The sequence below is a fragment of the Cornus florida genome, unplaced genomic scaffold (genome assembly GCF_030987335.1).
Source record: "Cornus florida cultivar Cherokee Brave unplaced genomic scaffold, ASM3098733v1 CherokeeBrave_3.0.0_Hap2_Chr09, whole genome shotgun sequence".
Lineage (NCBI taxonomy): Eukaryota > Viridiplantae > Streptophyta > Magnoliopsida > Cornales > Cornaceae > Cornus > Cornus florida.
In genome coordinates this window covers 84,734,641-84,748,666 of record NW_026775579.1, presented here as the reverse complement: position 1 = coordinate 84,748,666, position 14,026 = coordinate 84,734,641, and the positions used below count along the sequence as shown (strand labels likewise).

Genomic DNA, 14,026 nt, shown 5'->3' with positions numbered 1-14,026 from the left:
ACACTCGAGCACGTCTTAGAATTCATGCCCTAACAGTAACCTTCCATGAATTTTTTTCCATGTGCGCGCGTGGTGGCGGTCATCTGGGGGATGAAAATTTGCCCCTTAATGGTGCGTCTGTAGTGCAATAAACTAAAAAGTTAGTTTGAGCAGTACCCTTGAAATTCTTGAAGGTGGTTTAAAAGTTCGTGCTTCAAGTATGGGAACTTGGATTTTCGTTTGGGGGCAGCCATTTTGTGCAAAAAATGCCATTAGAGTATGTCTATACTCAGTCAACTTCTCTTAGCACCCTTAAAATAATGGGGGTTAATACTACGCAATGGCCATTTTCTAGTTATTATAACCTAAGTTGCCCATATTGTGTACTCAATTAGAGTATTATGTTCCCTCTTTCCTTCTCCCAATGCCTCCCTCCTCACATACATGTATATGTCAGTTATGTGCTGTGCAAGTAAAAGAGTGGGATCAGTCATAATTCCTTGCACCTCAGACGTATTCATAACAAAAGTTTGTCAATATCTTATAATTTGGTGCATCTGATGATGTGAATGCATACATTAATTTACATCATTGTTGACAATAGGATCTGATCAGGATTCACCTTGCTGTGGGGTATACAGTGCAGTTGTCTATTTCAGAAGTCCCTCTTCTTAGCTGGATAATATGACATTATCAAATTTAAATGTTCTATTATTAATTTTGAGGCAGAGCAAAGAGTTAGTGTACTGAAATCATATAGGTTCAACTTTTAGTGATCATTGTAAACTTCTTTCTGAATTTTCTCAACCTATCTATGTCTTGGGAGAAGCCTGTCATCTTTGGGTCTAGTACCCAGCCTAATATTAAGACTTAAGCGGCACTACGTAGATGCTGATGTTTCCAGATATTATTATGGTACTTATAGAAAATGACAATTTAGACAACAAAACATCTTATGTGTGCACATTCCTAGAGAGAGAAGCAGGGGGGTTGGAAAATTGAAAAGATGATAGAAATCACGTTAATTTAGAACTTGATGAGGAAATGTTGGGAATGGTATTAAATTTTTGTTTTGGTGATTTATGAAGATGATCAGATTCAAAACTACGATCATAATTCATTCTCAGTTCCTGACTTTTCAACCTAAAGCTGTTAAGTGTTTCCAATTATTTTTGTCTGCACAATTAGATGTTTAAACTCCTATTTAGGGTAACCAAAATGTAGAACTGGAAGGGGAAAAGCTTGGGAAACAGAATGGGAAACAAAGCCCAAAAAATATTTCGGAAATGCAAGAAGCAGATGGTAGAAACTTGCTGAGAGAAGTTAGGAAAAACGAAAACACAGAAAAATCATATTTGAAGCTAAGATGTAATTATAAGGAGTGACTAAATAAAGTTCATGAATCATTAAGGAAGATAGGCATGACAAACATACAATGGGTAGGTTTGTTATACAAGAGTTACAAATTTTTTCCAGCTTTTCTGTGTTTCCAGAATTCTTATTGAGTGTCTTAAGATGTTACAGGAATGTCTACTAACATGTCTAAAATATACTTGCCCAACAAGGAGTGTCTAAATATTTCAATAAAAGTATTTCCAAGTTTTCATTTGACTTCCTAAGAAGCTTTATATAAGAAAAATGTTTCGGCCTAATTTTTCTGACTGCAACTCATAACTTCCCATTTGTAGTTCAAATCCCTGCAAACTAAAACTAATAGAGACCTGTTGCTCATACAAGCTAGGAAAAATTCTACCTTTGAGAGAGAGGGAGAGGAAGAGAATGAACAGTTGAAGCACACCACTGTAAATAAGGGTGTTTTTGTTTAGACCTTGACTTTTCAGAAGTTGGACAATTCACAATGACTAACTGTAGTTTGTTATTCATTTATATCGGCACAATAAGTTATGTGGTTCACCAAGGGTTATAGCTCATTGGTATCTCCTCTCAACTTTCTGAAGTGGGCATGTTGTTTGTTGAGACAAAAAAAGAAGGAAGAGTTGTGGTTCAATCTGTGACTCATTATTTTTGAAAGGTTGAGATTTATGGTTGCCTTACTACACAAGCTTGAAAAAATACTACACAAGCTTGAAAAAAAAAAAAAAAAAAATTACCATACTACACAAGCAAGGCACTAATTTTAAGACAATTCTTAAATAAAGGAGATTAAATTGTGTTTCTGGTTCAAAAGAAAATATTTTTTATCTAACTTGAAGGTTAGTAGCGTGGGTGTTTGTGAGTTGTTTACCTACCCAAAAAAAAAAACTTGAAGGTTATAATATTTCACCCCATCAGTATTATCATCGTTTAATTCTCTATTTTCAATTAACAATCAATAATTCAACTAATGCAATTGGCTAAATGATTACAAATTCTCCAAACTCGTGTATCATGACGCACATCATCAGACCATTTTGTTCACTTTTTTTTTTTTTTTTTTTTGCTGAATCATTTTGTTCACATTAAAGAAAAAGAAATAGAAAGAATCCAACGTCAACATGCATGTTATATGGAAAATTACTGTCTTGGTAGTCAGTAGTGTATCTGGAAGAAAGGAAATAAGTCCTGGAAAGGTTGATTGAGAGTTAGATATAGTATTTTTTAACAAAAAAATTATTGTAGGGTTCTTGTCTGGATGATATCTTTAAAGATTTTTACTGAGCTTGCGTTGCTGGCTCTATTTATAAGTTCTTTTGAATATGCTTTTTAATTACTTTTCTAATACAGAATTTATTATTATTTATCATAAGAAAAACAAATTCTGTTGAGTGGCATTTAAAATAAGATAAGGTCATGAGCTGGAAAAACATGTGGAAGAATTAAACAGGTGAGAAAAAAATCATGAAAGGTAGTGGATGGAATCTATTAAGGATGGTCTCTTAAAGCATTTGGAACTACTAGACATGCTTGTAAAAGTAATGCTAAGGTTTTGTTGTTGTGAACTCTTATAGTGCAATGATAACTAATAGCTGAATGGGATTAAATGGTGTAAAGTGGCTTATGATTGACATCTTCAATAATTTAGGTTGTTTGTTTTAGGGTTAGCTTCTCTTTTTTTCAGTTGTCCATTTACATTGTTGAATGAGTTTTCTCTTTCGTTTCCCTTAAAACATTCAACTTCCCAAATTTAGGTTGTGTGTTGTAGGGTTAGCTTCTACCTAGTTTTCAAATTTCCATTTACATAGTTGAATGACTTCCTGTTTTGTTTCACTTAGAACATTCAACTTCCCAAATTGTCTTTTGTTGTGTCGAATCTCTGTTATAGTGCCAACCTTATTGCTTATATGCGGTGTGGAAATTGAGAGGTATTTATTTATTATTCAGTTAAACAGGTTCCATGGAACAATGTCTGTATATCAGAGCAATATTTCAAAGAACAAAATTGATCTTAAACAGACACAATACAAGGATATTGACAAACGGTATTTTGATCAGCTAATTCAGCTCAAGGTGAGACATAGTTCTAAATTTCTAATTGATCGATTATTTACTTCACTGGTCTTTTGATTATATTAACTTGAAACTTTATGTGACAGACAACTGAGATGGCAAACAAGGACCTGGACAGATATTACAATGCACTTGACAAGTGAGCTCTTCAAAATGTTCTTTTTTTAATATTTCCTATTTTTAATTTATTTAAGGTCTACATTAGTGTAAACTCTGTTTCTGGTTTGCTGGACATTGGACTCGGTATATTACACTATAATATTGGATGTTTTTCAAAAGACAGCTTTTTTGCAAGTCTTGTTCTATTGGCAAAATAACATGATATCTGATGTTAATAACATCAGATTATGCACCTTGTCTTTAAATTTTTTTTGCCAGTTTTACTTTATTTTCTACCTAAAGGCGAATTAGATCCAATAATGAATGTGTTGCTGTGCACACCTCGAAATCATCATCATACTTGCCTTCCATATGGATGGGGTTGGCCAAATGAAATCTCCTTTTCCATTATTTCCTATTATGTCTCCTCTATTATTTAGCTTTTTAAAATCAATTTTAATTACTTCATCCCAAGTTTGGTCAGCCTCTTTGTCACTTGCCTTCTAGGCAAACAACCCTATCCAGTGCATCTTCATATCTATGTTGTTTATGAACATACCACTTAAGTCTACTTTCTCTAATTTTATCACTAATAGGCTTTATTTCAAGTTTTTCCCTAACTCATTCATTACTAATCTTATATTTTCTAGTTACTCCTATCATCCATCGTAGGATATTTTCACTACATGAATGTGGTGTTCTTGTTTCTTTTTTAACACCCAACACTCTGCTCCTACAATATAGCGGGCCTAATAATTGTCCTATGAAAATTTCCTTTTAATTTATTTGATATCCGTTTGTCACATATAATACAACTAGCTGCCTCCACGATGTCCACCCTGCTCCAATCCTCTACTTACTACATCATCACATATCTCCCCATATTTTTTTATAATAATGACCCTAAATAGCGAAAATAGTTATTTTGAGTAACTCTTTGGTCTTGAAGTGTAGTAATTATATTTTTTTCTTCTTCTTCTTCTTCATCAACAAACAACACATCCCCATGAAATGTCTTCTTGGATATCTTCAGTTATTTCATCCAACTCTATCCTAAACAGGTTTGGGTTTAACTCTGATCCTCAGTGTCTTACTTTTATGGAGAAATCATTGGTTTCTCCACATGTAGTACCAACTCTAGTCAACTTCATGTAGAGAAACTAGTGATTTCTCCATATGATAGCAGAAACCATGAGGTCCTTTTTTCTGCTTCCTCTCAGCTTATTATGTCAAAATAGGTTTAGAGCCACTTCCCTCCTACTGTGTTTTGTAAATTCCTTCTGTATTATATGCTTAATTAACATAAACACTTCATTTTAGGTGCTCTGTTGATTGATCCAGCCGCTTATCTTGATATTCTTCTCTTTGATCTGTTTTATTGTAGAGCACTCATGCGCTTCCACACAATGAAAATGGAAGAAATAAATAAGATCATAAGGGAATTGTGGCAGCAAACGTACAGGGGACAGGATATAGATTACATAAGCATCCATTCAGATTCTGAAGGTGCTGGGACTCGATCTTACAGCTACAGGGTAATTAGAAAGATTTGTTTAGTTTGACCTTGCAATCTTTTTTCTCTCCCCCTAAAGTATATGTTTTTTTTTCTGAGACTTTACAGGTTCTAATGCAAACTGGTGATGCAGAACTAGAAATGCGAGGAAGATGTAGTGCAGGTCAAAAGGTGTAGTGTGCTGGTCTTGTGCGTTTGAGTTGCTATAATCTGAAAACATTGATTTTATCTAGTGCCCTTTAATCTGATCAATTTGATGTCCGATATCAGGTTTTGTTTTGTTTTTTTTTTTTTTTTTTTTTCCTTTTTCCTTTCCATTTTTAAACATCCGTTGGTCTGGTTTCAGGTCCTTGCTTCCCTTATCATACGGTTGGCGTTGGCTGAAACATTTTGCCTCAACTGTGGAATACTAGCACTAGATGAACCAACCACCAACTTAGATGGCCCAAATGCCGAGAGTCTTGCTGCAGCTCTCCTGAGGTAAGGACTGTTCATATATTTCACTTGAGAGTCCTTTACAAGGTAAATTAAGCCCTCTTCTTCTTTCCTCGCCTTCACCAGAATAATGGAGGACAGAAAAGGGCAGGAGAATTTTCAACTGATAGTAATTACTCATGATGAGCGGTTCGCTCAACTTATTGGTCAACGCCAGCATGCAGAACGATATTATCGGGTCGCAAAGGATGACCAGTAAGCCTAATTATGTGATTTTTGCTTTCTTAATATTCAGTCCCCTTTTCTATTCGATTTCTGCTATTGATATAACCCCCTTTTTTTTTATTTTTTTTATTTTTTATCTCCTCCCTTTCAGTCAGCATAGTATAATCGAATCCCAGGAGATATTTGATTGAAGCTCATGCATATGATGAGGAATTCTTCATTTTGAATTTTGGGAGCAGATATTAGAATGTTATTTTCTTTTTAAGTGAAGGATTTATCTATGTCAAACAGACGCGCCCAGTTGCCCATTTACAAAAATTGAAGCTTTACTTCAAACAAGACTGCAATTCAACAATGAATCGTCACAATTTCTCCATTAAAAAAATAAAAATAAAAATAAAAATAAAAAAAAATGAGAAGGGAAAAAGAAATACAAACACATATAACGATGAATTAAATTAGTGTCTTACTCTTTACATATATAACACTACATCAAACCTCCACGTATATAGAACTTAACTGAGTTCCAACTCATCTCAATCCCATAACATCTGGAAACAACAACAATGGCCTCGCCGATAAAAGTTAGGTAACAATACAGGTTTACCAAATAGGCAAAAGAATCAAAGTCTAACATATAACATCGAGTTAAAACAACAAGAGCTCACAATGACAATAACACAGAGGCAAATCTATAAATGAACTCCTTCACACGTCAGACCATCCAACATATCAATACTGTTTCGGAGTTCAGAAAATTAGAGAAGAAGAAGAAGTACTGTGTTATCTATAACAATGGTGTTGATTAATCTTACTTGGAAGTTGATGTTATCTAAGTAGTTTGGCTTTTTATCTTGGTACTGTATTCCCGCTTGGACCATCTGTCTTAGAACATAAGATGCTGGAATTGTTTTCTCGGATTGTGGCAACTGGAGTCAATAAAATTGCAAGGCAAACTGATAGCTCTATATCTTCTTTTATAATCCTTAATGATGTTATGATATGTATACTTTTGACTCTACCATCTGTAACACGCCCTCCCCAGAAAAATAAAAAGGCACATTTATACTCTCTTTTAACGAAGTAGATATTGACATGAAAATATCAAAATAACAATAAAAGGTAATTATCAAAATAAAAATAGAAACCTTTGAAAAAAAAATAATACCAATATTTTTTAGTTAAAAAATTGTTTTTATTTAGATGTTTCTTTGAAAGAAAAACAATACTAGTATCTTTCAATTTTGCGACAATAGTATGATATTATAGCCTTTTCTTAAAAAAATCTTATTGTTCTCAATATAAGTAAATTATTATATTTCTTTAGTATAAGTAAATTTACCAACAAATATACTGTAATATTGCATTTTGGAATATCGAATTGATTTATTGGACTTGAAATTGAAGAAAATTTCATTTAAAGTTTGAACAAAAAATCTTTCTATTTCAATTTGAAGTTGGGCATTTGGTGAAATTTATTATTGAATCTGTGAATTTGTGAGTTTGATTATTGGATGATGATGACGTGGACTGTAGAATCCACCTCAGAAACAACAAGGTAACCCCAAAAAAATGAGTGAAGCTCTTTTCACAACCTTATCTATGGAGAGTAATCATTTGTCCACACTTTTGTCTATGGATTCAAATTCAACGCACAAAGAAATGGAGAGAGAGTTGATAATTATATCTTACTGTACTAAGTGGTAATGATAAAATTAAATATAGAAACTAAAAATACGGTGAGAGTGGTTTTGTGTTAAAAGGAAATGTCAAATGTGGGTTTGAAAAATGACCGTTTGATTTTTTTGTTCTATGGGAAACAAGAGTTCAGGACTCATTGTGTGTGTGTGTGTGTGAGAGAGAGAGAGAGAGAGAGAGAGAGAGATGAATTGACTAGTATTATTTATTATTGAACACTAGGTCTGGTCTACAATGGGGGATTTGAAAGGAAGATGGGATGAAGGACGGACTTTCACTTGCCTTTCGGGTCTTTCACGCTGTATTCAAAATGCATGACATTTGGGTGGTCATCTACAGGTCCAGATATATTTCTCGCTTTTCGCATCTCATAAATAAATAAATACTAACACATTATTTACCGAGAAAAATAAATAAAATATGAACCCGGCCATAAATATTTATTTAAAATTAAAATTTAATAATAAAATAAAATAGTTGTAACAGTTTTTTTAATGCAATTTCTAATGTATATTTTTAAGAACACATTCATAAAATAGGGAGAAGAAGAATTGACAATTAAAAATCGAGTTGTTTAACTATCCAGCATAAATTCATTACAAATAATATATATAAACATACACACATATGAATAGAGCAGTAAAGATTACAACTACCATATTCATTCTCCAGCATATGAGAATTTAAAAACAAAAAATATATAAATTTGAAAATTAATATAAATTAAAAATATTATTTTTTCTACATATAAAATAAATAAGTGATTTTATGATGTCAAAAGGTCTTCCTGATGTTATATTGTAATTATAAAATTAATGAGAGGGTAAAGTAAAGTTTTTGATTGTTTACAAAAAGATAAAAAGGTTGGACATGTTCAATACTAAGTCTCGTGATTATGTTTCACGTGTGCAGCCTTGCTACGGGGAAAACAAAAGAAATGAGATGAAGAATATGGCTCTTATTAAATATATATTCAGATTCAGAATACATTGTTGCCTCTACTCTATATATTTGTGTTTTTTTCTACTCATTTCCTAATATGGCTCTTATTAAATATATATTCAGATTCAGAATACATTGTTGCCTCTACTCTATATATTTGTGTTTTTTTCTACTCATTTCCTGACCCGGAAATTTTTCTTCCTTTCTTTTTTATCTTGAAATTTTATGAATGAATTTTTTTCGTTTAATTTCTTTTTCTGAGTTCAGTTTCTCGTCGCTTAATGTCATCTCGAGTGCTTATGAATGGTTTCTGAGACACTTTTCCATGGATTGACAACTTCCTTTGAGGACCAAGTCATTTTCACATTTTCACTTTTCGGACACTATTCATTTTTGTCCTTTTTCTTGTTTCGTCTTTTTCTCTATTCTGTCTTTTTCCCATTTGTCAGTTTTTGGCATAACCTCACTTTTCGTACTCGGAGTTAGTTTTTGACTTCACGTACCTTCGTATCGAGACAAACATATATTATAAGCAAAAATTGATAGTTCTCAAATTTCAAACACATGCTCAAATAGAAAGTGATACAGTCACCAAATTTAAACTCACATCCTGGTGAAACTTGCGATGCAATGAGCCCCACACACAGAAGGTACTAAATCTGGTATTACCTCTTAAAAAGTGTTAATATATATTATATATACACAAACACACACACACACACACACACACACATTTCCTCCCCCCCGCCCCCCCCCCCCCCCCCATCAGTCCAATTGACAAGGTATCCTAGTAAATGTCATCTATTCTAGCATGTTATGTCAATGACCACACTCTCTCTTGCAAGCATTTGGTGTAGCATGTGTTTGGAAATTTTATACAATAAAGAAGTAAAACAAGATAGAGAATAACAAGCATTTGGTGTACACAATAAAGATTGGAAATTGTACACAATAAAGGAGTAGTGAGTATAAGAAGATAAGAGTAGAGAATAAAGGTACAAAAATGGTGTGTGAACATGAATAATTGTGGTAAAGCACCAGAAAAAAGAGTAAAATGTTTTACATTGATTAGTGTAAATGAAACAACATGTTAGGATACGGGTCACCACTACTAATAAAGATGGAAATTTTTGTTGCCCTAAAAACAGAAAAGAATGATAAGGAGCAAAAATTCTCAGACAAAAACACTTCTAATTCGAGTGCAAACTAGGTCTTAATATAAGTACAGTATCTGCACACATTGTTTTTACCTTTACGTGCTATTCCGGAAGTTTTGCTTCATTTCAATACCAACATGGTAGTAAATACCAAATCACCAGTTCAAGCTTTGACTCCTATCGCCTCTCTTTTCCCTTTGAACGCTTTTCTAGATATAGCCGTCAAAAATAATATGTTAGGGTTACTGAGATGGATTGGAAAATGGAACCCTGCAGAGAGAGAACCTTCAACAAAGTTGATTTGTTTGATGCTGCCAGTCCCTCCATTTCCTTGTGTGATCTCAATTGGGGAAAGTTTGAGTGCTCTAAGTTCATTCACTTCCTTCAGTAACCTCTTGTTCTCTTCCATCAGATTCTCACTACACTTCTTTAAGTACTCGCAGTCTACCTCTGTTTGCTTCAACTTGGTCCTGCATCATCAATTCAATGTGCATGTGACTTTCAAGGTATGCAATATTTTTTATTTTTATAATTAAACACCATATATGTATATAAGGAGTATATAGTTTCACGACCCACTTTTTTTTTTTCCTCCCCCTAGTCACAAAGTGCATGGTAAAGAGTAATTTCCCATTCCAATTCATGATTTAGTAGTTTTTCCTATCTTTTAATGGGGTCTTCTTTTGCATTTGCGCGCTATATTACCCAATCTAAAGGGATAGCACAATAATGGTATAAGGAAGTTAAGGAAACAACATCTTCTGTCATATGCGATATGTCTAATGTAACAATTTTATAAATATGTTGTAACTGTGTAATGTTGCATAATTCATAAAATCCAGAATGAGAGCTGACATATATAAACACATATATGTGCATCAATGCATGTATGGAAATTATATCTCACCTTGCCCTTCTGTTCTGAAACCACACTTCCACTTGTCGAGGGCGCAGATTCAACTGCTTTACCAAACTCACCTTTTGCTTCTGAAAACACCAAAAACAAAACCATAAGTACAGGCACAGGCACAGGCACGTACCCCAGAAAAACGTCCTCATTTCAATGGAATAATATATAATGATCAAGCTGAAAATCTTACTAATGTTAGAAAATCATATATAATGATCAAGCTGAAATCTTACTAATGTTATACATAATAGAACGTGTATTTCATGGGTGTGTTTCATGCAGGGAGCGCTTTGAATTATTTGAAGTTCCGAATTGATGAGCTCAACGAAGAGACGTTCACTTACAACTATACTCTAATTGAAGCTGATCCCTTCATGGAGAAGCAGATTGAATATATTGTTTATGAGGTTAAGCTTGAGCCGTCTCATAATGGTCGAACTATCTCTAAGATGACAAGCAAATATTAGACCAAGGGTGATGGTGAGCTCTCAGAAGAGGTCATTAAGGCTGGCAAGGAAAGGGCCCTGGGAATGTACAAGGCTGGTGAAACATACCTCCTGCAAAACCCCGATGCCTATGCTTAATGTTCTTATTTTGTAAACCAGTCTCAATTGGTCCCCAAGTCTATGGTGTGCTGTTGCAACCATTTTTTTTTTTTTTTTTTTTTTTTTTGCTTTTGGTACAATAAGTGGATAATGATTTTTCTTTGTCATGAGAAAATCTCTACCTTTGTTATAGGAGAAAGAAAACAAATGAAGTTCGGCTTTTGAGTTTAAACAAGTTCATTAACAGTTTGAAGTACTAGAGGAAAGGCATGGGAATGAACCTTCACATAAGCAGTAGCATTTCAAGGATCTGAGTTGACTCTATACCATGAACAAACTTTACTTCATTTTTGATAAGTGCATTTCATCGCTTAAATACAAGTCAAGCAGCAATATTTCGCGTGAAGAATCTGAACAGAGATGATATACAAGGGAATATTATTTTCTTGCTCTTTGAATTGTGTTTGGAATAAACATGTTGTTCATCTTAATTCTTTGACATGGTGATATATAGAAACTCAAAGTACAGAAGTGATTCCAAATTGTATGTGTGTTAAAATAAGTAGTATCAACTTCAACACTTCTTCTAGCTGCCCAGGAAATTTAACTGCAATAGTGGAACAAAGCTTGTAAAGGGCTTTTGTAACTTGGTTTTGCTTTGTTAATGGACTGTTTCAACATGTTGTGGCCCAGGCTCCAATAAGTTTTCACTTACAGAACTGCATGTGGTGTTGTGAAATAGGGCTATTCAGTGTGCTGATTTAGTGTTAGAAACGCACACACAGTGAAAATTGTTCATGTCAAGTTATATTTCTTCACAATATATATATAATTTTTTTTGGTTCAGGAACAAGAAAATAACAAAAAAAAAAAAAAAAAAAAGTTACTGACATATAAAGCTAAAAATCCTTTATCAGAGGCTCATCTTCAAAAGATGTATCAGCAGAACAGAAGACATAATTATGGTCCCACCAAAAAAAAAAAAAAAAAATGGAGAAAAAGAAGAAGAAGAAGAAGATGATGATGAATTACATTAAAGAATGGACTCAATCTGCTCTAGTTGAAGTCTGAAATCTAGTCGGCTGAGTTCAGGCAGTTGCCAGCTACTTGGCATACTCCTCTGTAAACCAAGTCATTCATCTTTGTGTGGATTTCATCAAATGTGTGTAAAATGTTCATTGGGTTAGAGAGGTGGAGAATGAGAGATTCGAATGTAACTAATTCCTTTAATAAATGAACAACAAATGTCAATTGAAAGACACATACTTTAGCATGATATAAAATCATATATAATGATCAAAGTGAAAACTGGTTCATGTTTTACATAATGTTACATCATAACATGTATATATGTAATTTGTCATGGGTGTTTCTTCTAATGCACAGGTAGCACTTTGAATCATTTGAAGTACCGAATTGATGAGCTCAACGAAGAGACATTCACTTACAATCATACTTTGATTGAAGGTGATGTGTTGATGGACAAGCACATTGAATATATTTCTTATGAGGTTAAGCTTGAGCCGTGACCGAATGAAGGGGTGAATTGTGCAAACGATCAATGTGGCATATGAAAAAATATGTATAATTTTAAAAACATAAAATAGAAAAAGAGGGTTAACAAGAAGTAGTAGTATTTTAGATGCACATATTTTGATATGTAACTTCTCCCATTTAGTAAAGTTACTTTCACCATAGTAGGGTAGTAACATCAACACCCTTTGAAGTAGCTCATTGTCTTATTAGTTATGTTCTTTCAACCAAATTTTTAACTAGCACCAACTTATTTTGGTAAGAAATTCTCCCTCTTTTCTGTAAGCCCCAAGGTTTCAAGCCAGGTGTGACTTGGTAATTTTTATGATTACAACCTATTAATGTGAGAATTTAATAAATGCGTGGTGTTTCTCACTTGGAACATTTATTTTTAAGTTACAAACTATGGTCCAAATGAAATAACTCAAAGGGAGATAAGAAAGTATTCTGTACGTGAGCTGATTGTAGCATGAATGCTTAATTGAGCCAATTTGTGCAGTTTTGAAAGAAGAGAACTTTTGGAAGATCCTGCAATCGCAACCTTTTAGTTTTCAAAACTTCATCAACCATCAGTAATCAGTTTGAAAAAAAAAATTTAACCATAGATTATTTAAACCTTGTAAGCACCAACGGTGTTGTTTAGATGAAATTTTGTGCAATGTATCCAAATTTTTCTTTTCCTACTCTCAAGTAATGCAACTTCTTTACTGTGTTTCTCAAATTCAGTATAGGACCCAGGTTAATTTGCAGTTTTAAAGGTTAAAGACTGTACCCGTGTATATATATATAAATGGATTAAAGACTGTGCATACTGCTAGGGTGCCATTTATCCACTCTTGAATGTTGGTCAAATATAAGTTGAAAATTGTTTTTTAAAGAAGAGGTTTTTGGTTGAAAACATCTTCAAATTATCACAAAAGTGTTGGTAAGTGTCATTGTACTTGTTTACTGTGTTCCTTGGTGGTTTTGAAATTGAATTCAAGCCTCAACAGGTTCAAGAGGTCAGTTGTTATTTTGAATTACATAGGCTAACAGACTTCTACAAACAAGAATTTTGATTTGGTCGCTTGGCGTGGGGGTGGATTATTGTCAGTGGGTGCATCAATGGACTATATTATACACAATAGCATTTCATGTAATGGGGACCACTGGACTTGTTGAACAGAAAAGGGCTATAAAGTCTTTTGGGGCCTATTTTTACATGGCCCAATTCTCACATTTTGTTACTTTAATAGTCTTTGTTGAGTCCATTTATGTTCTAACTATTTTGCTTACTTTTGGTGGTTAGTCTACAAGGACAAGACTACTATATCTAAACTGATTTTTTTTTTAATGTGAATACTACATCTAAACTGTTCTCAATATCAGAAGCTCTCTTTTCTCTATATTTCCTTTATTATTATTTATTTATTTATTTTTATTATCTTGATAAAAAAACACAAACTCACACACTCACTTGTTCCCATTGGGACTTGAATCCTCAATCTTTTATTTTGGAAGGAAACAAAGTGAGCTAGACTAGACTAGGGATGACAATAGGGCG

General features: G+C 33.5%; 1 protein-coding gene across 1 annotated transcript in view; it reads left to right on the top strand.

The window, feature by feature from the left end:
* Positions 1–6,053, top strand: part of LOC132274807 (DNA repair protein RAD50) — a 42,227-nt gene extending 36,174 nt beyond the window's left edge. The window contains exons 21-27 of the mRNA XM_059776142.1: positions 3,301–3,426; positions 3,513–3,565; positions 4,910–5,060; positions 5,147–5,209; positions 5,385–5,518; positions 5,600–5,728; positions 5,850–6,053. Coding sequence (XP_059632125.1) covers positions 3,301–3,426; positions 3,513–3,565; positions 4,910–5,060; positions 5,147–5,209; positions 5,385–5,518; positions 5,600–5,728; positions 5,850–5,889 — 696 coding nt within the window. The 3' untranslated portion in view covers positions 5,890–6,053. The remainder of the gene's footprint in view (positions 1–3,300; positions 3,427–3,512; positions 3,566–4,909; positions 5,061–5,146; positions 5,210–5,384; positions 5,519–5,599; positions 5,729–5,849) is intronic.
* Positions 6,054–14,026: the final 7,973 nt, after the last annotated feature.